At 36.8% G+C, this 27,996-nt stretch overlaps 1 protein-coding gene across 1 annotated transcript in view; it reads right to left on the bottom strand.

Moving 5' to 3' along the window:
• The window catches only part of IQCM (IQ motif containing M), a 459,382-nt gene that overhangs the window by 103,821 nt on the left and 327,565 nt on the right, over nucleotides 1-27,996 (bottom strand). Inside the window, exon 11 of the mRNA XM_089301770.1 lies at nucleotides 12,602-12,763. Coding sequence (XP_089157896.1) covers nucleotides 12,602-12,763 — 162 coding nt within the window. The remainder of the gene's footprint in view (nucleotides 1-12,601; nucleotides 12,764-27,996) is intronic.

Here is a 27,996-nt window from a genome sequence, read left to right as displayed (position 1 = left end):
CATCATCTTCATAATCTTGAATTGGGGTGTCTTTTTCATTTGAGGGCGTCATGGTGACTTCCTTGTTTTTATTACCTCGGTTTTTGCGTTTGTTATTTGGCATATTGGAGATATTTGGTTTCTTCACTGTGGTGCTTTTTCTTGTTATACTATGACTCTAGATTAAGTGGACTATCTGTTTTTGATGGAGCCTTAGGGCTTGAGATGGGTGTGGCCTGAGAGCTCTGTTTGGTGTGCCAAAGGTGACACTCCCAGGTTAGGCGTGGTAAATCTCTCTCTTTCTTTTTTCTTTTTTTTTTTTTTTTGATTCAAAAGGGAAGTAATTCCGCACAGCTGAATGAAGTTGGAGGTAGTTAGCAGGCAAATGATATACCCACAGGAGCCAGAGATCGGAAGCTCTTTCCCAAGATCCCCACAGGGAATCTGTTCGGCCCTCAGAGTGGGCTCAAATTCTCCTTCAGCCTCCCACTGGGTTGCCAAAGTTACGGAATTGTAGCGTCTCTGGAGAGTGCTCACGTGAATTCCGTGAGTTCTCTCCCCCACCGTCTCTTTTTTCACAGTCTCAGTTCAGTAGCACCACAAATTTACTAGCTCCTAATCTCCTGTTAATTCGCCCCGCCCAGAGTCAGGTTTTTCTGCTAGGCTCAGGGCCGGTGCAGACCTGAGGTCGCTCTGCTTATGACGTATGTCCAAGATGGCGCCTGCTCTTTGTCTTGCTCGCCCTTGAGAGGTGAGCGGAGAGAGAGAAACCCGTGTCCGTACTAGTCACCCTTTCTCTCTCTCTCTCTCTCTCTCTCTCTCTTCCAGTTAGCCTTGTGAACTCCCCCCCCCCTGGGGGGTCGTTCCCTCTAGTCTCCTCTCTCCGCTTGCCTGCCGGTGTCTCGGGCTATTGAGGTTCGGCTCACCTCGCGTTCCAGCGCTGGTGTGTTGAGTCTGCCGCTGATGTCCCAAACTGTGGGCTCCCACGCTGTCCACGCAGGTCCGCTGTGAGTCACGCGTTCCGGAAGAGTTTCTTCTGCTGTTTCCTCCCCTACTCTTCCTTGAACCTACAGTATCTCCACTTTTATTAAACTATCTCTCCCCAGACTATCAGTGTGCTCCCTTCCTATTCCGCCATCTTGCCGGGACCTACACACATACTTTTTTAGAATTTTTATTAATATAAAGATAACCGATTTCATTTAGTTCACAGATACAATTTTAGGAAGATAACCACACTTTCCTATTCTCCCTTCCCAATCCCTCTGCTTCTTCTCTGTTTTTTTTTCTTTTAATTTTTGCAATAACATAATTTATAATTTATAATTTATAATCACAGGCTTAATGCACTACTAGCCATAAGTTCAACAAGTAAAAAGTAGAAAGACCACTGTTCCACAGTGGTATAGACAGGGGCTTAAAGCAATAATCAATTTTTAGTGACTACAGTATTCTCCATAAGCAAACAGACACTTTGTAGACAAAATATGATATTGAACTAACTCTGGTACATTTGAACTTACCTAAGCTATAATAAATCATCTCTTATACTGAAAAAATATAAATGAAATAAAAATATACACCTCCTTTCAAATCAGAATTTGATTTTGTAAAATTTACAGAATACAACAAAGAATGGGAATACAGCTTAGTTTTGACAAGAGTAATACATGTCCATGTTCTAAGTAGTGAAGAAAATCTTAGACAAGTGAGGGTAGTAAATTTAAGAAGGCAAAATAATTTATATACATATAAAATATTTATAAAAAATTACAAAAATTGCATTAACACTATGGGTAGAAACCAAAGTAAAAAACAGGATATATATTTTTTTATTTTTTATTTAGTAAATATAAATTTTCAAAGTACAGTTAATGGATTACAATGGCATCCCCCCATAATTTCCCTCCCACTCACATCCCTCCCATCTCCCGCTCCCTCTCCCATTCCATTCACATCAAGATTCATTTTCAATTATCTTTACATAGAGAAGATCAATTCAGTATATATTAAGTAAAAATTTCATCAGTTTGCACCCACACAGAAACACAAAGTGTAAAATACTGTTTCAGTACTAGTTATAGCATTACTTCACATGGGACAACATATTAAGGACAGATCCCACATGAGAAGTAAGTACACAGTGACTCCTGTTGTTGACTTAACAATTTGACACTCTTGTTTATGGCATCAATAATCTCCCTAGGCTCTAGTCATGAGTTGCCATGGCTATGGAAGCCTTTTGAGTTTGCCGACTTCGCTCTTATTCCGACAGGGTCATACTCAAAGTGGAAGTTCTCTCCTCCCTTCAGAGAAAGGTACCTCCTTCTTTGATGGACCAGATGGATTCACTGCTGAATCCTACCAGACATTTAAAGAAGAACTAACTCCAATTCTTCTCAAACTATTCAGAACAATCGAAGAAGAGGGAATCCTCCCAAATTCTTTCTATGAAGCCAGCATCACCTTAATCCCTAAGCCGGAAAAAGATGCAGCACTGAAAGAGAATTACAGACCAATATCCCTGATGAATATAGATGCAAAAATCCTCAATAAAATTCTCGCCAATAGAATGCAACAACACATCAGAAAGATCATCCACCCAGACCAAGTGAGATTTATCCCTGGTATGCAGGGATGGTTCAATGTGCGCAAAACAATCAACATGAAACACTACATTAACAGACTGCAGAAGAAAAACCATATGATCATCTCAATAGATGCAGAGAAAGCATTTGATAAAATACAACACCCTTTCATTATGAAAACTCTAAGAAAACTGGGTATGGAAGGAACATTCCTCAATACAATCAAAGCAATTTATGAAAAACCCATGGCCAAAATCCTATTGAATGGGGAAAAGTTGGAAGCATTTCCATGGAGGTCTGGTAGCAGAGAGGGATGCCCACTCTCACCACTGCTATTCAATATAGTTCCAGAAGTTCTAGCCAGAGGTATTAGGCAAGCAAAAAAAAAAAATTAAAGGGATACAAATTGGGAAGGAAGAACTCAAACTATCCCTCTTTGCAGATGATATGATTCTTTACTTAGGGGACCCAAAGAACTCTACTAAGAGACTATTGGAACTCATAGAGGAGTTTGGCAAAGTAGCAGGATATAAAATCAATGTACAAAAATCAACAGCCTTTGTATACATAGGCAATGCCACGGCTGCTGAAGGACTTCTAAGATCAATCCCATTCACAATAGCTACAAAAACAATCAAATACCTTGGAATAAACTTAACCAAGGACGTAAGGACGTTAAGGATCTCTACGATGAGAATTACAAAATCTTAAAGAAAGAAATAGAAGAGGATACCAGAAAATGGAAAAATCTTCCATGCTCATGGATTGGAAGAATCAATATCATCAAAATGTCCATTCTCCCAAAAGCAATTTACAGATTCATTGCAATACCAATCAAAATACCAAAGACATTCTTCTCACACCTGGAAAAAATGATGCTGAAATTTATATGGAGACATAGAATACCTCGAATAGCTGAAGCAATCTTGTACAACAAAAACAAAGCCGGAGGCATCACAATACCAGATTTCAGGACATACTACAGGGCAGTTGTAATCAAAACAGCATGGTACTGGTACAGAAACAGATGGATAGACCAATGGAACAGAATAGAAATACCAGAAATCAATCCAAACATCTACAGCCAACTTATATTTGATCAAGGATCCAAAATCAATCCCTGGAGTAAGGACAGTCTCTTCAATAAATGGTGCTGGGAAAACTGGATTTCCACGTGCAGGATATATTTTTTTAAGTCTGAGCAGCAGATCCTCCTGCTCTCACCTCTGCCTATTCATTTCTGGTTATGGTACAGATATCAGTCACTGGCTGATATTGAGAAAAGGACAATTAGAGGTGCCAGTCTCCAGCCCAGCGACCACTACTTGAATATCTCTATAATAAGCTCATTTGTGGGGCTGGCTCCAACTACAGTAGCCAACGTGTCAACCTTGCAATTCCTGAAAGTTGGTCAAAATTTAGTTGAAGTTCACTTCACATATAGGCATCAGAAGTCTAGGCATCCAGAAAGTAGTCTCAGACAAAGCCAGCAGAGCCTGAGTTTCCACAGGAAGCTTGTGCTGAACCTGTCCCAACAGTTATTTGTCCGAGTACTGCCAATCATTTTGCCATTCTTTCTTAGCTTTATTCTCCTCTGTTCACAGCCATACTTTGAACCAAAGCTATGGCTCGAAGCTCACTTCATTCTGCTCCCTTGTCATGTACAGCATCATAGTTTACAAAATAAGAACACAGACTCGTTGTCAGCAGAACTGATTTCTGTTTTTTTATGCTTCTACTGACTAATCTCAGGATCTTAACTACTCTGTGTCTTAATATTTCCATCTGCAAAATGGGGATAGTGTTAATTGTTCTAGCAACCTCACAGGGTTGTAGTGAGGATAAGCTGCGATGAATGGAAAGTACTTTGACAACTGCTATGCAAATTGTTCTAAATGGAAACAATCATATTCAAGGCAACAGAATGAATAGTAGCAGAAAGTTTAATGAGATCACCCAGACCCTTTACTGTGTGGCTTAAACCTGTCACCATTACTTCATACATGTTCACTTAGCAGAGATTTATAACCATGCATATATTAAAGAACAGATTTACCAAAAAAGATACTTTTCAATAAGCAGTTAGACATGTAATGAAATATCATGTCTTATTCTGAGCTCCGTCACTTAAAAAAGATGACAAAATCTGAAAAATGTCTTTACCAAAAGAAATCAATGTTTGAAGGAGGGCTTATGAGGAAGACTTTATTTATTTATTTATTTATTTTGACAGGCAGAGTGGACAGTGAGAGCAAGAGACAGAGAGAAAGGTCTTCCTTTTGCTGTTGGTTCACCCTCCAATGTCCGCCACGGCCGGCGCGCTGCGGCTGGTGCACGGCGCTGATCTGAAAGCAGGAGCCAGGTGCTTCTCCTGGTCTCCCATGGGGTGCAGGGCCCAAGCACTTGGGCCATCCTCCACTGCACTCCCTGGCCACAGCAGAGAGCTGGCCTGGAAGAGGGGCAACCGGGACAGAATCCGGCGCCCCAACCGGGACTAGAACCCAGTGTGCCGGCGCCGTAAGGCGGAGGATTAGCCTAGTGAGCCACGGCGCCGGCCTATGAGGAAGACTTTAAATAGTCTATTATAGAAAAGAGAGAGCTGGAGGACATTGTGGTGAAACGGACCAAGTCACAGCTTCTGAAATCTGCATCTCATATGGGAGGGCCAGTTTGAGTCCCAGCCCTTCTGCTTCCAATCCAGCTCCTTGCTAATGTGTCTGGGAAAACAGTGAACAAGGGCCCAAGCAGCTGGTCAACTACCAGTTATGTGAGAAACCCTGATGGACACCTGGCACATCCCTGGATGTTGAGCTCATCTGGGGAGTGAATCAGCAGATGGAAGATGTTTCATTCTCTTGTCACTCTGCCTTCCAAATAAATAAATCAAATAAATCTTTAAAACAAGAGAAAAGAGAATCTCTATGCACAATCGTGTGTGTGTGTATGTGTGTGTGTGTGTGTGAATAGTGTAAAAGTCAGAACTGCACTAGAGAGTGTATAAGAAAATGCTATGTGGTTAAGTAGTAAACTCTGAGAGAAGATGATAAAAAATTAGACTTGATAGTCAAGGACAACTGTCTAATTGCTGAAATGTTTAAAGATGGAATAGATTCTCATTTGGTTAAATTACATAAAGTTTCACCTAGGGGCAGTGGAACAAATGAATGGCAAGAAGAGCTATCTTGTACTTCTCTAATAGGTAACAAAATAGCAATTAGTCTAGGTAATCAGGCTTCAGGATTAATTATGCAATTTAAATAACCATATGTTATTAGGGTAAGTAAAATTTATTAAATGAGTGCTGGAAATTATATATGCAAAAGAAGTAGTAGAACTATAGGTCTTTGCTCATTATGCATAATCTGAACTAATTAGAAACCTTACAGTAACACAATAATATGATTTCAATTAAAACGGATCATTGGTTTGAGAAAGTAATTTAATCATTCATTGGTATTCCTAACTGATTTTGTTGAAAGATAATGGCTAACCTATCTCTTTGTGTTATCTCCTTTAGAATTCCAAGAGTTATAGGGCTAAGTAGTTCCTTAATATAATCAACAATTTCCAGGTTAAAAATTATTCAAGGTCACAAAAGCTCAATGAAGGAGAGGAACAAGTTCAGCACATTTGTTACAGGCCAGAGGGTCAGGGGAACTAGAGGACAGAGATCTCATAAGGAAAGATAACAGAAGATCTGTTAAAAGTCTAACTTTCCAAAGTGGCCTTTCTGGAAATGAGTTTGACAATATATTTGAATATATTCTTGGAAAAAATTAAGAGTTGTTTTTAACTTGATAGGATTGTAAAATCATGATTTAGAAGAAATTCCTTATGGATTTTAAGCAAGTAAGTTACGACTTATACAACATTCCAATTACGTTTTAGCCACTGCTTTAGGAATTATGGGATGTAAGAATAGAATATATATAAAGAGAATTTGTAGAGTGCATGGTCTTAATACTCAATAATTTGTTAGCAACTCATGTTGTTTATAAAGAACTTGTAACTCTATTAACTATTACTTGGTTCTTGGTAATGATACCTCTCTGAATCTACACAGTGAAATCAATAAATAGGAGTGCTTATATTGTGGAGTGTTAATACTAGAACACATAATAAATTCCCAGAGCAATCGTCCCTAAAAATGTCTACAGTTAAGGAGTTACTCAGTTTCAGAAAGCACTTCTGTAATAGACTAATCTTCTTCAAGGCAAATGCTGCAACTCTCTTGTCAGTCAATTTAATAACAACTATAATTCAAAAAGATGCAAAGCTCTGGTCATTTTCCCAAAGAAATAGGGAAAAGATCAGAATAAAAGCTTGGCAGATATAGTCTTCCAGTTATAACATCATGTTACTTGCATATTTCATGTTGGTTTGTTTGTATTTTAACAAATTCCTTGCAAGTGAACTCTAAACAACAAACATAAACCTTTAATAGAGGCAATATTTTAGTAATTTTTGGTGAAAAATGACAAAGAGAATATAAACAGCAACCCCATGGTTTTGATTCATCTTTTTTTTTTTTTTTTTTTTTGACAGAGTGGACAGTGAGAGAGAGAGACAGAGAGAAAGGTCTTCCTTTGCCATTGGTTCACCCTCCAATGGCCGCCGCAGCCGGCACACCGCGCCTATCCAAAGGCAGGAGCCAGGTGCTTATCCTGGTCTCCCATGGGGTACAGGGCCCAAGCACTTGGGCCATCCTCCACTGCACTCCCTGGCCACAGCAGAGAGCTGGCATGGAAGAGGGGCAACTGGGACAGAATCCGGCGCTCCGACTGGGACTAGAACCTGGTGTGCTGGCGCTGCTAGGTGGAGGATTAGCCTATTGAGCCACAGTGCCGGCCGGGTTTTGATTCATCTTATAGAACCCACAGCCTTTAACTTAAGATACTCTTTTTCATATTAATTCTCTTTTTTTCCCCATTCTTCTTCCTTTAGGTCATCTACCTCAGAATGAGCCCTTAAATATATTAATATGGATCAGCCTAATGAGATTACACTGAATTTGTGACTGTCTTTAGATTCAAAAGTGCAAGGCTTACGGGGTGAATGCTGTGTTACAGCATGTTAAGCTGATACGTGGGATGCCCACACCAAGTTGTAGTGCCTGGTTCAAATCTCTGCTACTTTGCTGGCAATACAACTTCCTGCTAATGCACCTGGGAAGGCAGAAGATGGTGGCTCCAAGTACTTGAGTCCCTACTTCCCACTTGGGAGAACCAGGTGGAGTTCTGGGTTCCTGGCTTTAGCCATGCCCAGCCCCTGCATGTATGGGCATTTCAGGAATAAGCCAATGGACTGAAGATAGATTCTCTCTCTCTCTCTCTCTCTCTCTCTCTCTCTCATCTGCCTTTCAAATAGCTGTCGCTCACCCGCTTCGCGGAGGAACGACACTAAACCCTGCGTTGTTCTTTTGTCTGCTCGGCCCTCCCCGGGTTTACTGCTGGTTCTTCCCGGGTTGGCTACCAATCCTTCCACCTCCGTGGAAGGGTGGATCCCCCTGCCACTTTCCCCACTTCCGCGGGGGAGCGGCACACCGCCGGCCGGCTCTTCTCGGGGGCTGCTCAGATGTTCCTCAGGTGTTCCCTTTAGATGTTCCTGGTGCATGTTGTCTCTCTCCTCCTTTATAGTCCTCTTCCACCAATCCCAACTCTGCTACCCACAGGTCGAGTACGCTGCTCTCCTGCAATCAGGAGCAGGTCCTGCTGTTTATTGGTTGAACTGGAGGCAGCTGCATAGAAGCTGTTTACTCCTCTCCCAGCGCCATATTGTGGGAGAGCAGATGCATAGAATAAGTCTGAATTCAAGTAACTTAGTCTAGTCCGAGTTGCTCCCCACAATAGCTAAATAAATCTTTTTAAAACATTCACGATTTAAACCTTAAAGAGAAAACATCTTTCAAAAATATTACCAAAATAAAATTTCACTGTCTGGGTTCTTTAATATTTATGTTTTCAACCTTCTTTTTATAGCTTTACTGAGGTATAAATGACAATGAACTGCACATAATGCAAGTGTAAAATTTGATGAATTTTGACATGTCTATGTCCATGAAACAATCACCACAACCAGGTGATAAATGTTTCTATTGACTGACATTTTTTGGATTCATCTCCTTTCATTCCCACTCTTAATGTTCCTCCCCAAGTAACCACAGATGTGCTACTGTTAGTCTGCATTTTCCAGAATCTTATATATAAATGGTATCACATAATACTCAGAATACTCTCATTTGTCTGGCTTCTTTTACTCAGTACAGTTATTTTGTAATTCATCCACATGAATACATATCAATAGTTCCAAGGTACTTACTTTTACATTGCTTAGTATGGTATATGGATATATTGCTACATATTTATCCATTCATCCTGGAAGGGCTTTTAAATTGTTTCTAGTTTGGGTATTATATAAAAAGGGTTCTGTGAACATTCACATATAAGTTTTTATACTTTCTTCTCTCAGGCAGATATACAGTGGTCCAGGGCTAGACTGTAAGCTAGGTACATATTTACCTTTTTAAGAAAATGCCAAAAATATTTTAACAGGTCAGTAGTAGTATCTTACTATGGTTTTCATTTGCATTTCCTTATTAATTAATAATGTAAATCCTTTAATGTGCTTATCTGCCATATATGCACATTAATGTATATTTGATGTTGACAAAAGTATAAAGTTAATTTATAGAAAGGATAGTTTTTTCATCAAATATTGGTGAAAACTAAGTATGTATGTAAAAAGAGAAAGTCCATCTATGCTGTTAGAATTGATAAACTAATTCAATAAAGTTGCAGGATACATAAAAACATAAGCTTTTTTGTATGCTAATGAAGAACTCATAGAAAAATAACTTATGAAAGGATTCCATTCACAATAGCTACCAAAAAAGATCACATATTTTGGAACAAGTTTAAAGAAAGAAGTGAAAGATCATTACAGTGAAAAGTATCAAATATTGATAACATCCAGGATATACACCATGCTCAAGGAAAAAGAAGCAATATCATTAAAATGTCTGTCTATACTACCTAAAGCAATCTATAGATTCAATGCAATCCCTATCAAAACACCAAGGACATTCTTTACAGAACTAGAAAAAGCAATCCTGGGGGCTGGTGCCGTGGTGCAGTTTAGTCCTCTGCCTGTGCACCAGCATCCCGTATGGGCGCCGGTTCTAGTCCTGGCTGCTCCTCTTCTGATCAAGCTCTCTTCTATGGCCTAGGAAAGCAGTAGAAGATGGCCCAAGTCCTTGGGCCCCTGCACCCATGTGGGAGACCTGGAAGAAACTCCTGGCTCCTGCTTTGGGTCGGTGCAGCTCCAGCTGTTGTGGCCATTTGGGGAATGAACCAATGGAAGGAAGACATCTCTCTCACTGTCTGTAATTCTACCTCTTAAATAAATAAATAAATAAAATCTTTAAAAAGGAAAAGAAAAGAAAAAGCAATCCTAAAATTCATATGTAGCACAAAAGACCTGAAATAGCCAAAGTGATCCTGAACAAGAAAAATCAAACTACAAGAATCACAATACCTAACTTCAAAGCATACTACAAAGCTACAGTTATTAAAATATAAAGCATGGTACTGAAATAAAAGCCAATACATAGATAAACAGAACAGTATACAGAGTCTAGAAATTAATCCACACACATACAGCCAAATTACTTTTGACAAAAGTGCTCAAACTATACAGTGGAGTAAGGATAGTCTCTTCAACAAATAGTGCTAACAAAGCTGGATGTTTATATGAAGAAGAATGAAATTAGATTTATACCTCTTATCATATATAAAAAACAACTCAAAATGGATCGATGCCCTAAATTTAAGACCACAGACTAAGAAGTTGATGGGAGAAAACTTAGGGGCAATACTCCAAGACATTGGTATAAGATGTAACTTCTTTATAAGACCTGCAAAGCACAGGCAACAAAAGCAAAACTAAACAAATGGGACCATATTAAACTCAGAAGCTTTTGCATAGCAAAGGAAACACTCAATAGAGTGGAGAGACACCCAGTAGAATGGGAAAAATAAATATTTGTAAAAAACATATCTGACAAAGGATTAATAACCCGAGTATATCAGCAACTTCAATATCTCAACAACAAAAAAGCAACCAATCCAATTGAGAAACGGGCAAAGTATTTTAATAGACAAATCTCCAAAGAAGAAATTCAAATGGCCAACAAGTATATGAATAAAAATGCTCAATGTCACATTTCCTCAGGGAAATGCAAATCCCCTTTGGAATGGCTAAAATCCTGAACACAGGAAGTAACAAATGCTGGTGAGGATTTGGAAAAGGGGAACACTATACAATGCTGGCAGGAATGTAAATTAGTGCAGGCACTGGGGAAGACAGTGTGGAGATTTCTTAAAAACTTGCCATATGATCCAGCAATTCCAATATTTGATATAAATCAAAAGGCTTGAACAAAATGTATCCAAGAGATACCTGCACCACCATGTTTACAGCAGCGCTATTCACAACAGCCAAAATTTGGAATCAATCAAGGTGTCCATCATCAGATGAATGGATAAGGAAAACATGGTGTATATACACAATGGGATTTGATTCAGCTATAAAAAAGAATGAAATTCTACAATTTGCAGAAAACTGATGCAGCTTGAAGACATCATGTTAGAGAAATAAGTTAGACCCACAAAGACAAACACAACATCTTCTCCTTTATCTGTAGGAGCTAAAATTTAAAGAACAAAAAGAAGAATTGTCTATATGTAGCAGCATTGCTGCAAATAAAGTTTTGTAAAATGTCATTTTATACCTTTGTCAAACAATTGATTAGCAATGTTATACTACTATAGTTTTAATGTTCTGGGGTTACTTTAAAATTTGCTGTTTATGGATGAAATGGTCGTTTTTCTATTCAATTAATTATGGCTGTTATCTATATGTCCATTAAACTATGGTCTTTTTGCTTTTTTTATTTTTAAACTTCTTATTTGGTGAAATGTTAAGCTTTTTCACTGCTTTGTAAAGTTAAAGTATGTTATCTCAAAAACTAAAAAAAAAAAAAGGAGAAGGAAGGAAAGATCGTAGGAAGGAGAGAGGATTTGAAGGGAGGAAAGGAATATTCTAATGTACTTAGAACTGTATCTACAAAGCACACTGAATCTGTTAAAAACTATTTTAAAATGGTTTTAAAAATTAAATCAATAATATATGGAAATATAAAAACTTTAAACTGTAAAATTTCTATAAGACAGCCTTTGCAACTACAAGCTAAACAATATTTCTTAGATAAGAAAGCAAAAACATGAATCATAAAGGAATACAATGGTGAACTAGATTTCATCAAAATTAAAAATCTCTGCCTTTCAAAAGACAGCATTAGAAGAAAAGAAAAACCACAAAGTGAGAAAAATATTTGTAAAGCATTTTTATGTTAAAGGACTTAAGCATTATATATCTGAAGGACTTTCAAAATTTAATAATAATAATAATATAAAAATGGACAAAACTTTTGAACAATTCAGTGAAGATGTATACCTGAAAAGTACTTGAAATATGAAAAAAATCAGAATTTTCTATAGAAAATGTAAATAGAAACCACAGTGGGATATCAATACACACATAGACTGGCTAAAATTAGGAAACTGATTCTATCAAGTGTTGATACAGCTGTGGGACAAATGTAACTTTCTTACATCTGCCAGTGGACAGTATGAAATGATACGATCACTTTAGAAACAGTTGGCCAAGAGAAATGCAATCAGGTGCCTACATATACTTCAGTAGCTGAATATTTCAGGCAGTTTCTCTTGTAGTAACCCAAAAGTGAAAACATCTCAAATGTCCATCTATTGGTGAATGGATAAGCACAATGTTTTTCCATTTTTCTAGAGAAAGCATCAAGGCATAAAATAACCCCTTTTAAATTTGCAGGCACAATACCTAGGAAATAAAGGGAATATTCTGTAGAACTTATGTATCATTTAAGTTATGAAAAATAATTATACAGCATAAAGCATAAATTATTCTTTATCACAAAAAATGCCCCCCCATCTTACCTATATATTTGTACCCTTCTTCTCCATTTACTATGGGTCTCAGCCAAGTGGACCTGAGTCTCACGTTATTCGAAATCTGGACTCCTTTAGGTGGATAGAGTGTAAATAACATTTCAATTGCATTGAACTTTTTGATCACTCTAGAATATTTTTCTTGGTTACCTGTAAAATAAGAGAGAGTATTTAAAAAGTTTAAAGTTTCAGACACTTTACAGAATGCCTCATGCATTTAAAGATGCAAATTAAAAACTAATAATTTGTTTAAGGTACAAACATGGGTATTCTTTAATTAAAGTTACTTCATGAAAAGTATGACTGTTCAGGTAATTCTCAGCAAAAGTTAAAGAACAAGGGCTTTATTACTATCATCCTCCAATGCTATCAGTGTGAAGCAGTGTTGTAAAGGCTGTGTGAGAAAATGAAGATAACCAATGAATAGCATTTAATTTATACATTGTATAACATACCCATGTGTTTTTTTTTATTTTTACCTGCCATCAAACAATCTGACTAGACAATTCTCCCAAAGATATTGAGTAAACACAAAGGTCCATAAACTGAAAACTTCTGAAAGAATTAATATTCCTAGGCTATGGTCTCTAAGAAAACAAAAATTCAAAACTATGACCAATTTCTTCTACCTAATGTATGCAAGTAATTGTTCCAAGTTCCTTAAAATATTAACATTTTTAATTGTCATAGCACACCTCATGGAGAATTTATCATTATGTCCTTTTATGTAAAGAAACTGAGGTCCCCAGAAGCTGAATGACCCACCCCGATTGCCAGCCCTGTAATGCAATGTTATCTCTTTACTTATCAGTATAAAATGACAATCTTCCAGAATGCATCTTTGTATCATCTGGGACCTGGAACAAGGAGACACCATGGTGACCACATGGATAATAAGCTCCACAGGAAGTGCCATAAAAGTCCCAGATCACTTTCTGTATGGTAACAACTCACCCCATTTGTTTATTCAATTAAGGCACCACTCCCTACCTCAAAGAAGCTAGGAAGGGTGGCAGAGAGTTTTCTTCTGGTCCCTGACCACTGCTGAGGGCACTATTCAGGGCTTAGACCCTACTACCTTCCCTCCCCTCCCCTGCTCCTCTTTCTTTAAGGAACTCTGGTCTACTTATGATGAATATTGTGGGGAGCAACCCGGACTAGACTGAGTTACTGGAATTAAGACTTATTCTATGCATCTGCTCTCCCACAATATGGCGCTGGGAGAGAAGTAAACAGCTTCCGCACAGCTGCCTCCAGTTCAACCAATTAACTGTAGGACTTGCTCCTGATTGGAGAGCAGCGTACTTGGCGTGTGGGCAGCCGAGTTAGGATTGGCGGAGGAGGACTATAAAGGAGGAGAGAGACGGCACGCACCAGGAACATCTAAGGGGAATATCTAGCTGAAGGAACACCTGTGCAGCCCCCGAGAAGAGCCGGCCGGCGGTGTGCCGCTCCCCTGCGGAAGTGGGGAAAGCGGCCAGGGGGAACCGCCCTTCCACGGAGGTGGAAGGGATAGTAGCCAACCCGGGAAGAACCAGCAGCAAACCCGGGGAGGGCCGAGCAGACGAAAGAACAGCGCAGGGTCCTGTGTCGTTCCTCCACGAAGAGGGGGAGCAACATAATGGTGCCGTGACTCGGATATGAAGCCTAGGCAGGGCTTAGTGTCGTTCCTCCACGAAGAGGGGGAGCGACAAATATTTTCTCTGTGTGGGACAGTCAGTCCACAGTCACGCATGAATGTATGTTCATTCTTTCACCATTTAAATAAATCCTGTTCTTACTTGTGTACATTACTATGTGTTTGCTTAGAATTCTTATTTCTGTGTGAAAGCAAAAATCTGGACTGAAAATTAAGGTCCCAGGCCCACATCAATTTTGCTCAGGATGAGAATGACTGTAAAATCCCACAGTGAGACTTCCTTAGGCAGCTGTACTTTTCCCGTCTCCCAGGTAAGAGAGGCTCATTATAAATGTCCAAGGTAGATGGTTAGTTTACAGAAAACTCAAAGGTGCCTCTCCCTTCCTCTGCCAAACAAAGTGCTATTTACTGAGAGCGGATTGCTTCCCTTCCACAGAGTCCAAGTTTGAATATTTAAGGCAGTGGCTCCAATCATGGACCTTAGGATCACAGATATTTCAGAAATAAAGAAATAAATAAAGCCAGGGAATTGGCATAAAGTTGTCTGGTTTATATTTTATTAAGTGAAGATGATAAATGAAAGATCGCCAGTTAACACAAGTGATCTTTCTTTTACAGTATCATTTTAACACTATAAATGCATAAGCAAAAAATCAAGAACAATTTACACTGAATGATGAGAATTTTTAACTTCTAGGATTTTTTAAATTGTCACCTTTCTGTCTTTCCACACAAATCTGAGGACAGATAAAATACTTAACAAGAACATGTGTGTAAATATTAAGGTCAGCATTAATTCTAAACTTAACCGGGAAAGGCAGGTGGCTAAAGAGGATCCACTAGTAGCTGGTATCAATGGTTTATTAAGCCAGTCAATACTTAAAAATTATTTACAGTTATGGATAGAAATAGTCAAATTGGTTATCTTTATCCACTATCTAGACTATTAGGTAACTATTTTATTAGGTAACTATTTATCTCCAAGGTGAAAAAAGTATACTTGAGAGCCTTCATAGTAACAAACATCACAGTCTAAAACAAGTAGCCACAGGTAACAGAGGTTTTCTTCTACCAGGAATTATAGTGCATTCATTAAAGTGCCAATTTTTCTCTTCTGGGCCACTTTTAGTTTCAAGGTTTTCAGTATGGGACTATCATACAGGAGTTTGAACTGCTGGACAAATAATCCATAACCAACTGTAAATGACCAAATTTTAAATGCAGTACTTTTAATAGCTTATTAGTGTTCAGTTAAAACACCTCATGTTACATTCATTTTCTTTGATTTGAAATAAGTGAATGTCATATTTTTTGTCATGCCACTTTTATCTAAGCTTTTTTCCCTTCATTAGTAAGTTTAAAAAGGAGGATACCAATTTATCAATATGAAAAATTATGTGTGTCTTGAACAAGGAAAGTGAAGCTAAAGCATCTCAATTCTTAAATTAATGAAACTTTCTCACATATAATTTCTTTTAAGCTGAACTATAAGGTCTTAAAGATCATTAATGGAGGAAAACATTAAGATTCAAAACCAAGAGATAAAATGGTTAAGAAGGCAGTTAAAGAATATGCTACTCAAAGAAACAAAATAAATTCAAGGATTGCTGATCTCATATAGCAATAAATTAACTAATTAAAGGGTCATTCTCATATAACAATTAAATACTTATATTACTTAATTTAAAGTAGGGAAAACGTCATTAACACTTGACTAAGACTAAATAACACAAAATAAGGACATGCGTTAATAAAAAATGTTAGAGTAGCAAATATTTCTAGTTTTAAATCCCTCCAGATAGATACATTTCAAAGGTTAAATGTGTGAAATTTATGACCTTGATAAATGCCTTTATAAATCTAAACTCTATTATAAAAGAGTTTAGGAAAAAATTAGGAAACAAGAAGTATTTGATTGTTCAATAATCAAAGTACCTTTATTTTAAATGGTCTGGTTCTTTGGTAGAATATATAGTTCACAAAGAATCTTATTATAATTTTATTTACATCTTTGAGTTAACTTTTTAGACTCATGAGCAAATTAAAGACCTTTTTAAATTGCTGGATATAGAAAACTAAAAAGCTTTTCCCTTTTTTCTGTTTCCACACAATTTAGAAATAAATGTTGTAGAATCTTCCCAAAATTAGTTGGAGGAATTCTTACAGAACCCCCAAAACTGGGTCTATTTGTTCCACCCTCAGCAAGTCAATGATTGACACCTAGACTGGTGAAAGACTCTGGGATTTTATTAACACTGCACAGAGCAAGGAGTCAGGCAGCTACTGCTCAGTTCCTGAACTCTCACAGGGATGAGCAGCAGTGAATCACATAGATTTCTGGTTGAGCACTGAGTGATCAGCTTCCAGTCTGTGATTGGTCACTGTGTTTCTTTTGTAATTATTAAAATGGTTTGTGATCTGTTTGGGTCAAAAGGTAGATTGAGTATTACTTTGATCAAGACCTGTGAGTTCCTGCAAAATTCTCAGAATAGAGTTTAGCCTGGAAATATTAACCATTGAATTCTGAGCTTCTGGGGGTTTGAGTACCAGCCTGACCCTGTGTCACTCTGTCAATTTAATGAGTTAATATTTAGCAAAGAAGTGACTTGCAATCATCGATGAAAAGATCGAGGAACTGCGAGCTGAGGAGTCCTACCAGGTCTGATAATGTCTATATCAAGGTATTAGGTGTAGGGGCTGCTAGCAGGTTGCTTTTAGAAACACATCTTATTCCTACACATAAAGCAATCATATAGAGGCCTATATATTAAAATAACCTTGGTGAATAATTCTAAGAGAATAGAAACATTCTTTAGGAGGGGAATTTACTTCTAAAGTCTCTCTCTCTCTCTCTCTCTCTCTCTCTGTGTGTGTGTGTGTGTGTGTGTGTATGTGTGAGTGAGAGAGAGAGAGACAGAGACAGAGACAGAGAGAGGCAGAGTGGAGCAGTGGGTTACGCCCTCGCTGGCAACACAGACATCCCATATCAGAGTGCGGGTTGAGTCACAGTTGTTCCCTTTCTGATCCATCTTTCTGCTAATGTGCTTGGGAAGGTACCGCAAGCTGCCTTAAGTGCTTCAGGCCTGTCACTCATGGAAAGATTTCCTGTCTCCTGGCTTTGCCATTGTGTCTGCTTGGGGAATTAACCGGTGAATGGAAGATCTCTCTCTCTCTCTCTCTCCTTCCCTCTGTCTGTCTCTGTTTCTGTCCATCTGTCCTTCAAATAAATAAATATATATATAAATTTTTAAAGAAATTCAAAAAATCAAAGCATGTGTGTATGGCTGTTGCTGTGTTTTGGAAATCATACAAATATTGTCACATAAATGGTTGGAGTACTATGATTAATTTGAAGTATTCCAGTTTTAAAATATGCCCTTTATTTTCCTTTGATCTGAGTCTCAGGAGGACCAGATTAAATCCATTAATATGATTTTACTCCCAATAGAGAGAAGACAACTATTGCTCCCTCCATAGTTACAAGGTTCTCATTTGTAACAGTAAAATAACACAAAATTTTCTTCAACTTGGAGGGCAACTTTTATTTGACTTACCAGACATAATTCACCAGAAAGTATTCCTTTTTAATTTTATTTGGAAGAGTATTTTAATAAAGAAATGTATTTCCTGAATTGGAAATATACAAATTCCAATTAAGCATAGCTTCTCTTGATAAACTAAATTTGAATTACCTAATTTTCTTGTTTCTCTTACCTCAAATCACTATACTTTCAGTCATTTTCCTGTATGCATAGGTATATATGTTTATATATATAATATAATAAATATTTATATGATATATATAATAAATATATATATATATTGCCATCCTTAAGGGGCAAAGAGATGTAATGACTCTTTAAGTTATTCATCACTATTATCCATTTTAAAAGGTAAATTGGGGAACAGGTTTATTATACAGTTCAGTATTTTAAGTAGTACTTCCATCTACTATTTCAATACCTTAGTAAAAACGTGCAATAATTGGTACTCAACTGTAGCAGGCTTAGCTCTATACCTTCACTCAACAATTACGTGAGCCTAACCAGCAAAAAAAAAAAAATACTGTATGTATTTTTAAAGATTTATACTCCTTCTCACGTATGCTAGGATTCCTTGTAGATTCCAGAGACAAATATAATACCATGCTAATTCATAGAACAGAAAATGAACGGCAAATAAATGGGAATCTTTCTTTTGAATTTTCCAACTGAATACCAATTATACATATTTTTTATTTCAGATATTTTTAAAAGACAATAAATGCTAGTATAGGCATTTGGAATAGTGGTTAAGACTGGTTATGATACCCACATGTTACATCAGAGTTCCTGGGTATAATATCCAGCTCTGACTCCTGACTCTAGCATTCTGCTAATGCAGATCCTAGGAGGTAGCTGTGATCACTGAAATAACTGAATCCCTGAGAAGCATTTAGCAGACCTGGACTAAGTTCCAGGTTCCAAGTTCCTGGCCTTTGCCTCTTGCCTGCCCTGGGGCCATTGTGGACATTTGGGGAGTGAATCTGCAGATGGGAGCGCTCATTCTCTCTCTCTCTCTCTTTCTTTCTCTCTCTCTCTCTCATTTAAATGAGTTTAAAAGATACTCTATTTCAGCACTGAACTCAAACTCTTTATTAGATGTCTGAATACCATAGATGTCTATAATTTGAGGCCTGTTTTTGATTAGAAAAGTTAAGAATACTCTAAATTGTTTCTTAAATACAGTTGAGTAAAAGCCAATTATAGCCTGGCATAATTTACTTAGAAATTGTTTAATTTCCTAACTCTACTTTATTTGCAGATATCAAAACATAATAATATTTTTAGTTAGAGGTGACAGTAAAAGCAATTTTTTCTCATTTTCCCTCTCATATAAAAATCCAATTAAATCTACTGAAAATATAATTGTACCTTTAGTGAAACAGAAAAATTCCTACAACCTACAACAACTTTGAAAAATGTATTATAGGATCAATGAAATATAACCTAAATGAGAGAGAATAACTAGAGTCAACCCATATAAATTTCGTATTGGTGAAGTCTTGGGTAATATTCATCTTAAGGCACAATCTCACTCCATCTATGCGCCTGTGGAAATTGTGAAATTTAAGAATAACCTGGGGCTGGAGCTGTGGTATGGCAGATAAATCCGCTCCCTGCAGTGCCAACATCCCATATGGGCGCTGGTTCACGTCCCAGGTGCTCCAGGACTCTGCTACGACCTGGGCAAGCAGTAGAAGATGGCCCAAGTCCTTGGGCCCCTGTACCTGCATGGGAGACCCGGAGGAAGCTCTTGGACCCTGGCTTTGGAAGGCTGCAACTCTGACAGTTGCGGCCAGTTGGGGAGTGAACCAGCTGATGGAAGACCTCCCTCCCTCTCTCTCTCTCTCTCTCTCTCTCTGCCTCTTCTCTATCTGTGTAACTCTGACTTTCAAATAGATACATAAATCTTTACACAAAAAACAAGAATTAACTTATTTGCTTCCAAAATATGATGATGGGACAGGCAGAAGACAGTAATTATGGACATTCCACTAAAAAAGTAAGAAAATGGGATGAAAAAGAGAATTACTGGTTCCAAGTTATTTCAAAACCCATGTAGGCAAACTCCCTTAAATTTCAAGTCTTGGGAATAATTCCCTGTGATTTCAGCTCTGCCCTTTACATCATCCTTTTTTCATGAAATGTGGCACAAAGAGTCAGCTGAGTAATTTCAATCATCCGTTTCTTTCCTGTATATTATGTGAGTCCAGTAGCTTTCTTTCATTGCTTAGTATCTCTGTCCCTTTTGGTACAAGACAGCAGCATTCTATTGGTATAAAAATATTGTGGTTTCAAAACATACATCATAGGGATGCATTCCAGTAAATAAGAAACTTTGACAAATCTCTCCAGATTAATCCCATTACATTTCTTGCTTCTGCTTAGGTGATTAAGTCACACTCTCAGCTTTCCTTCCATAGTGTGCTTTTTCTGATAGTGCATATCTTCACTTTGACATCTTTCACAATCTGAATGGCTTGGACATTTCTCAAATCATCTAGTCCTGGTGGTCCCTTTTTTGTTTAGCAGTTATCTTAAAGCAATTCTTCCTTTGCATTTTACTATAATCAGCAAAAAAGAAACCTAGGAGCATTTTCCTGCAATCTCCTCCACTGAATGTTAAATGTCACAGATTACATATTTTCCTCAGTTGAATGTTCAAAGTCACAGCTTACACATTTCACACCCTACAAAACAGCAAGACACAATTCCACTTAACTAAGCTTTCTGCCACTGTATAACAAGGATCTCCTCACCTCCAGTAAGGAGCACAAATGATAGAAAACTTTAAAAAACATTTTAATCCTTTTGAAATAAAGAGATGTTGGGGGAGCAGTGTTGTGGCACCACCTATGATGCAGCATCCCATATGAGCACTAGTTCAAGTCCTAGCTACTCCACTTCTGATCCAGCTCATACCTGAGGAAGCAGTGGAAGATGACCCAAGTACTGGGGCACCTGCCACTCACATGGAAGATCACAATGGAGCTCCTCTCTCTCTCTCTTTCTCTCTCCTTTTCTCTTTCTCTCTTTCTTTCTCTCCTCTCCTCTTCCTTATTCTTTACCTCTGTGATGCTTTCAAATTAATTAATTAATTAATCTTTAAAAGATGATAGATGTTTGGAATGAGTCATGAAGTAAAAAGGTGGCAATTTTCTCATTTTATTGTAAGATGTTGATAGAGGATTTTGATATATTAGGAAAAATTTAAATTTTAAAGGTACTCTTTAGAAGGACAAAGGACAACATGGAATAATCCCTGTGAAAGCCACACTCCCAATTGGTACCAGTACTTTAGCTTGAAATATTGCTGCCTCCAACAGTTCAGGGTTTGGTGATCAATAAAAAGGGGAAAGGCTACACCATGTATTAACTTATATTATCTTCTTCCATTCTTCAGATGGATTAAAGACATTAGAGGGAGTTATTTATTTATTTAATTGTCCAACATATTTTTTCTATCAACACATAAACAGGATAACTTTTTCTATAGTAAATAGGTAATAAACAGCTTTATAGATGTATGCGAACATTCATCACTTAATAATTTGCATTTGAGATCATTGTGGTACAATGATACTAAAAAAATTCCAATTCCAATATTTTGTGCCTGCTATTTCTTTAAAATATAAGGCAAGTTGAATTATTTCTCCCTTGGACTTTTTTTCCAAAACAGCAAAATTAATGCTAGAATAACGATAGGACATATGATTTATAAACATGTATGTATGTGGTCCACTGTGCTCCATTTAATTGCTTTTACAGGATAACAAGCTTAAAGGATAAAGAAAATTAAAGACTTGCTATCTCTCTATATTAATGGAGCTTTAAAGAAGATTGTGTAAAAAATTATATGGGAACTACAGATTAATGAGTACTTTTTTTTTTAACTTTTATTTAATGAATATAAATTTCCAAAGTACGATTTATGGATTACAATGGCTTCCCCCCAATACCGTCCCTCCCACCCACAACCCTCCCCTTTCCCACTCCCTCTCCCCTTCCATTCACATCAAGATTCATTTTTGATTATCTTAATATACAGAAGATCAGCTTAGTATACATTAAGTAAGGATTTCAACAGTTTGCTCCCACACAGAAACATAAAGTGAAAAATAATAGATGATTTTTTTTAAATGATGATGAAATCAGATCAGACCTATTTCATGTTTAATCCCAGTGAGAGACAAGTTGGGAGTTGAGAATTTCTTTCTTTCTTTTTTTTTTTTTTTTTTTTTTTTTTTTTTTTTTTTTTTTTACAGAGGATCAGTTTAGTATACATTAAGTAAAGATTTCAACAGTTTGCGCCCCCATAGAAACACAAAGTGAAATATATTGTTTGAGTACTCGTTATAGCATTAAATCTCAATACACAGCACATTAAGGACAGAGATCCTACATGAGGAGTAAGTGCACAGTGACTCCTGTTGTTGACTTTACCAATTGACACTCCTGTCTATGGCATCAGTAGTCTCCCTATGGAATGAGTACTAAGATAATATGAATTTGGTGAAATAATAAGTAGATTGTTTCTTTTGTTCCATAGCAAATTAATAGGAGATACTAGTTAAACTGATCACAAAAATGAGTCTAACCCATTGTCTTGAGACAATGAGGAAAAAGTTTATATAGTGTAGTTCAGAAAGTACCTTGAGGTCATATTCAGAACTAGTACAAAGAAGATGGATGAATTTGGCTACATTGAAATAAAGAACTACTATTTTTAAAAAATTCTCTTTCCTTTCTGGAACTGGCATTTGTAAGTACCTCCTCTAAAATAATATACTGTCATGATTTGATCATAGTTAGAATGGTTGTTGTTTTCCTTTAACCCTCAAGCAGTCAAGAGATGCTGATTGATAACCAGCTTTTAACAGAGAACGATGTTCCAGAGTAAATATTTTCTGCATACCCAAGTGATATTCTTGGTTAAAAACTTAATATTAACTAACTGAAAGCAGCAGACAGAGCAGTAGCTAAATGGTCAAAAGTGGCCAAAAGGCTGTAAAGGTTGAGTAAATCTGAATTGCTGCAAAGACTCATGTTTGTCATGTCTGTGTTCACATATGAACCTATTTGAGTTTTACACATAGAACATGTATATAGTATTCTGAATATAAATTATGAATTTTAGCTTATACACATCGGATACTCTAGGTATCTAATTTAAAAATTAATATTTAAACCAATGTAACAAACCAGCCACTTGATTAACAATGTGATGCTGTAAAAGAAAACAGTAAAATAAAATATACAGACTAAATTTCTGGTCAAAATGATAAGTGACACCCAGTTTAATAGATCTGTGAAAGAATGTCTGTGCTCAGGATGATTGTTCTTCACTAGTTGGTCACACACAAGTTTCCTCAGTCCAGTATTTTTATCAGTATTATTACTCTCTCCATTCCTTTCATAACAGGATAATAGCTATCTCTGATGATTTAAACTAAAATCTTAGATCTTAAACCAGGTTTTTAAAAGGAATTTTCTGCTTCTCAGCATCAGCATGTTTTACTTAGGGCTGCAGTTGGAAGTAAAAATGGAACATCTTTTCTCTGCCACTGGAAAACACAGCTGCCCCTGCATTTGTGTTGTCATATGATAGGTAAAAGATGCTTATCTCCTTTATTTATTCCATGAGAACTAGATAAGCACTGAAAACATAAGAATGCCCTCTATTTATTCCTCAATAGTATTAATATGTATGCATTTTTTTCTGATATTATTTTAGAAAAGTCACCAAGGACTAAACAAAAACATTAGAATGACTATATTTTACATGTAATGTTTTAGATAACATTATGATGTTACTGGTTTAAAATACTAAAAATACTTAATGCTATTTCTTTTTAGCTATGAAAAATGTATGAGAAAGCATTCACTCTTTCATTTGGTAACACTTATCAACAATGATAAAAGAAACCTATCTTTTAAAAAGACTCATTCTCCTTCAATTAAACAGAGCAGACTCTTTGTGGCGAGCTAACTGGCCCATGAAATCATTGGATTCGTGAAAGCAGGTCTTTCTAGTATGTACCATTCAAAAGAGCTATCTGATACAAATATTAATAATACTTAAGCTTTTGAATAGTAATAGAAATCCAAATCAATGACACAATTACTTTTCTTTTAAAGATGCAGAGTATCACCTTACTGGACAGTGAATTGCACAGACATGAAGGAAAATCTGATAAATTATCATAGCCAACTGAGACTCAGAATTGTTTACATGGCAGGAAGACCTTAATTTTAATCATCTCCAGAAATGGCTGAAAGAAACAATGAATATCACATTTATTTATTACATATCAATTTCATGTTATAATTAAAACAAGAGTCATTCTTCTAAATTTGAACATATATAAATATTTCCATGAAACATTCATTTTAGTAATAATGTCATGAAGAAACTCAGGGTAAACATATATTGTTTTAAATTCCTTTAAAGCAATGTCAATGTAATCAGCAATAATATTATAAAAATAAGAAAATATGAGGGGCTGGTGTTGGACCATAATGGGTAAAGCCACTGCCTACGACACTAGCGTACCATATGGCTGCTGGACTTCTGATCCAGCTCCCTGCTGATGGCATGGGAAAAGTAATGAAAGTAGCACAAACATGGAAGACCTGGGTGAGCTCCTGGCTCCTGGCTTCTGACTGGCCCAGCCCTGGCCAATGGAGCCATGTGGGGAATGAACCAGTAGATGAAAGACCCCACCCCCTACTCTAACTCTGACTTTCAAATAAATAAATATTTTTTTAAAAATCAGAATTATGAACCCTTATGATAACTTATATTTCACATGAAATTCAAAGTTGCCAAGAGCATTAAGTCTCATAAAGACAATGTTAACCCATGATATTAAAATAGAAGACACCTAAAATCATTCATTTATTGGGGAGTTACAATGTGCTAGGCATCGTGTTAGGTAACAGGGATAACAAGAGAACTAAGTGGCCATTTTTTCATGGAGCTGATGGTATACTGGGATATCAGATAGAAAACAGAGAGGTAAAAACATATATATACAAATTATTATTCATAAAACAAAGAAAAATAACCTAAATGTGGGAGAAAAATGATTTGTGGGAAGAGAATGAACCATTATAGCTAAATGTGTTAGAAATTGCTTTTATAGCGATTGCAAGTGTAAGGATATTTATAAAGATAAACATATGAAATACCAATAAGGCAAAATTCACAATGTTTGGTATCTGATAAAAATTACCAGTCATGCAAGAAACATGAAAATATACCCCATATAGGGAGAAAACTCAATGAATTTAAATCTGCAAATGATAGAGATAATAGAAGAAATTACATTAAAATGAGTATTATATCTATATTCCATCTGTTCAAGATGTTAGAGGAAAGATTAAACATGTTAAGTACAGGCATACATGAAACAATAAAGACAAAAATCAAAAACCTAGAAAAATCCAAATGTCTAAAATGAAACATATACTTGATATGATTAATGCTGGGTTATACAATGTATAAGAAAGATGAGTGAAACTGAGGACACAGAAATAAAAATTATACAAACTTAACAGGTAAGGAAAACTGAAAAAAATATATAAACAGATCATCAGTGAGCTGTGGAGCCAACACCAAGCAGCCTAATATATCTGTTGACTCAAGTCCCTTAAAGAAGAGTGCAGGGCTAGTGCTATGCTGCAGTGAGTTAAGGCCCCGACCTGCAGCGCAGGCATCCCCTATGGGCACAATTTTGAGACCTAGCTGCTCCACTTCTGAACCAGCTCCCTGCTAATGTGCCTGGGAAAGCAGCAGAGGATGGCCCAAGTCCTTGGGCCCCTGAACCCATGTGGGAGACCCAGAAAAAGATCCTGACTCCTAGCTTCAGGTTGGCTCAGCTCTGGCCTTTGCAGTCATTTGGGTAGTAAACCAGCAGATGGAAGACCCTGTAACTCTGTCTTTCAAATAAATAAAATAAATCTTTTAAAAAAAGAAGAGTGAAGTAGGACAGAAAAAAGTACTTGAAAAATAATTGTAAAATTTTCAAATGTAAGAAAATTATAAATTCATAAGTTCATTAAGCTTAACACCCTAGCATAGGAAACACAAGAAACTACATCAAGAAACATCATAAGCAAACAAAATAAAACTGGTGATAAATAATCAATTTTTAAAGCATCTAAAAAAGAGAGATACATTGTATATGGAGTAATAAAAATAATCAGAAATGGTGAGATTTTTTACATACTCCCCAAAATAGTTGATAGGAAAACTAGACAGAAAACCTATAAGAACATACAAGTGATTAATAACACTATCCACAACTTACCTATATTGATATTGATATTTCAACTAATAGCATCATAACATACATTCTTTTCAAATGAGCACAGAACATTTTCCACAATTGATTAAATTTTGACCCAAAAAAGTATCAATAAATTCCAAAAAATTAAAGTAACATACAATATGGTCAGGAGTAACTAAAATGGAATTTAGTGAAAAATTAAAAACAGGTTACTGGAAAATCACCAATGTTTAGAAACTATGTAACATGGCTCCAAATAATTCTTGGGTCAGATGAAAATATCTGAACTGAATGAAAACTGAACATAAAATATTTACATTTTTGGGATGTCACTAAAGTAGTACTTCAAAATCTATGATATCAAATATATATATTAGAATTATTTCTCAAATCAAAGAGCAAAAATAAGAGCTAGAAAAAGAAAATGTAACCCCAAAACACAGAAAAATACAGTGAAATATAAAATAGAAAAATAATAGAGAAAATAAATTTATTAAGTTGACTTGATAAAATTTTAGCAAAAAAATAGAAAACACAAAAAGCTCCAATATCACCAATGAGAAAGATGACATCATTATAGCAGTTTTAGATATTAAATGTTGATGGGGAACATTATAAATAACTTGTGGCAAAAAATTTAATAGCTTTTATAAAATGAAAATTCTTTGAAAGATTCAAATTAGCAAGGATCATTGGAGAAGAAATACACAGGCTGTATCTAAGAAGAAAGCTGAATTTGTGGCTAACCAGCTTTCCACAAAACTACTGTAGGCCCAGAGGGCTTCAGTAATGAATTCTAGATACTTAAGGGAGAAATGACAGCAACTCTAAGGAATACCTTCCAGCTGTTTGAATGGAAGAAATGCTTCTCAACTAATTATGTGTGTTAGACTTATTCCAATATAAAATCAAGGCAAAAACATTACAAGAAAACTACAATAAGGTATCCTTTGAGAACAAAGATGCAAAAATTCTGAATAATTTAGCAAAGTGAATGCAAGAATATACCAAAAGAATAATACATCATGAGTAAGTACGTTTATTCCAGATATTCTGGTTTAGTTTAACAATTAGCCTGAAGACCCTAGAAGAGAAAAGCATTTGATTGAAAATCGATCAGTTAAATTCACCAAGCCAGTTAGATGACTGACTCAAAATACCAACTGTTCTCCCTTCTATACCCCAAAACCCCAAATAACAAATAAATATCTACCTTTGTCCAAAATAGCAAAAGGAGAGAAAAGGAGTGGAAAAAAAAAAAAGGCAGAAATCTTGTAGAGAACAGAAACCTGTTACAGCCACACAGAAAAGGGAGCAAACCCCCACCTCCCTAGCCAGGGCAGGTGGAACATGAGAGCCCTAGAAGACTTCATCACTATTACAGACACCTACAGTCTTGTCACTAGAGACTCAAAACAGTCCTAATAGACTAAGCTGGGCTGAGGAAGTGACACAGGGTCAACACACTGGGCTTTTCCCAGAAAAGGAGCCAAGGCTGTGCCCCACATCCATACCCTCTACTCCCAAGGCCTGTGGTGCTACTGCTCTGTACTATCTTAGCATCAGTGTCACTGCTAGAATGCACTCTGCTCCAGGAAAGCGTAGCCATTATCTCTCTCCACCCCTGAGGTTCAGTCACCATCATACCATGCCCACACACGTAGTGAGGCATCCCCAAGAATTACTGCTATGCCCTAAGCCTTAAGAACAAGCTACTGGAAAGCCACTCTTTCCCTCTGATCCTCCCATCCCAGTCACTGGTGCAGCCACTACTTAAGGCTGAGCTAAAATGGCACCCTACCTTTGGGCACGTCTCAAATTATTGGCGTAGTCATGCCCTCAACACAGCTGAGGTAGCACCCCAATGCCCGGGACCTCAGGCCTCTTGTTCATCAAAGCAGTTGTACCTCA

This window comes from Oryctolagus cuniculus, chromosome 8 (genome assembly GCF_051225735.1).
Source record: "Oryctolagus cuniculus isolate XC-2025 breed Fujian yellow rabbit chromosome 8, ASM5122573v1, whole genome shotgun sequence".
NCBI classification, from domain to species: domain Eukaryota; kingdom Metazoa; phylum Chordata; class Mammalia; order Lagomorpha; family Leporidae; genus Oryctolagus; species Oryctolagus cuniculus.
The sequence above is the reverse complement of the archived record's forward strand: the minus strand, read 5'-3'. Positions and strand labels throughout refer to the sequence as shown.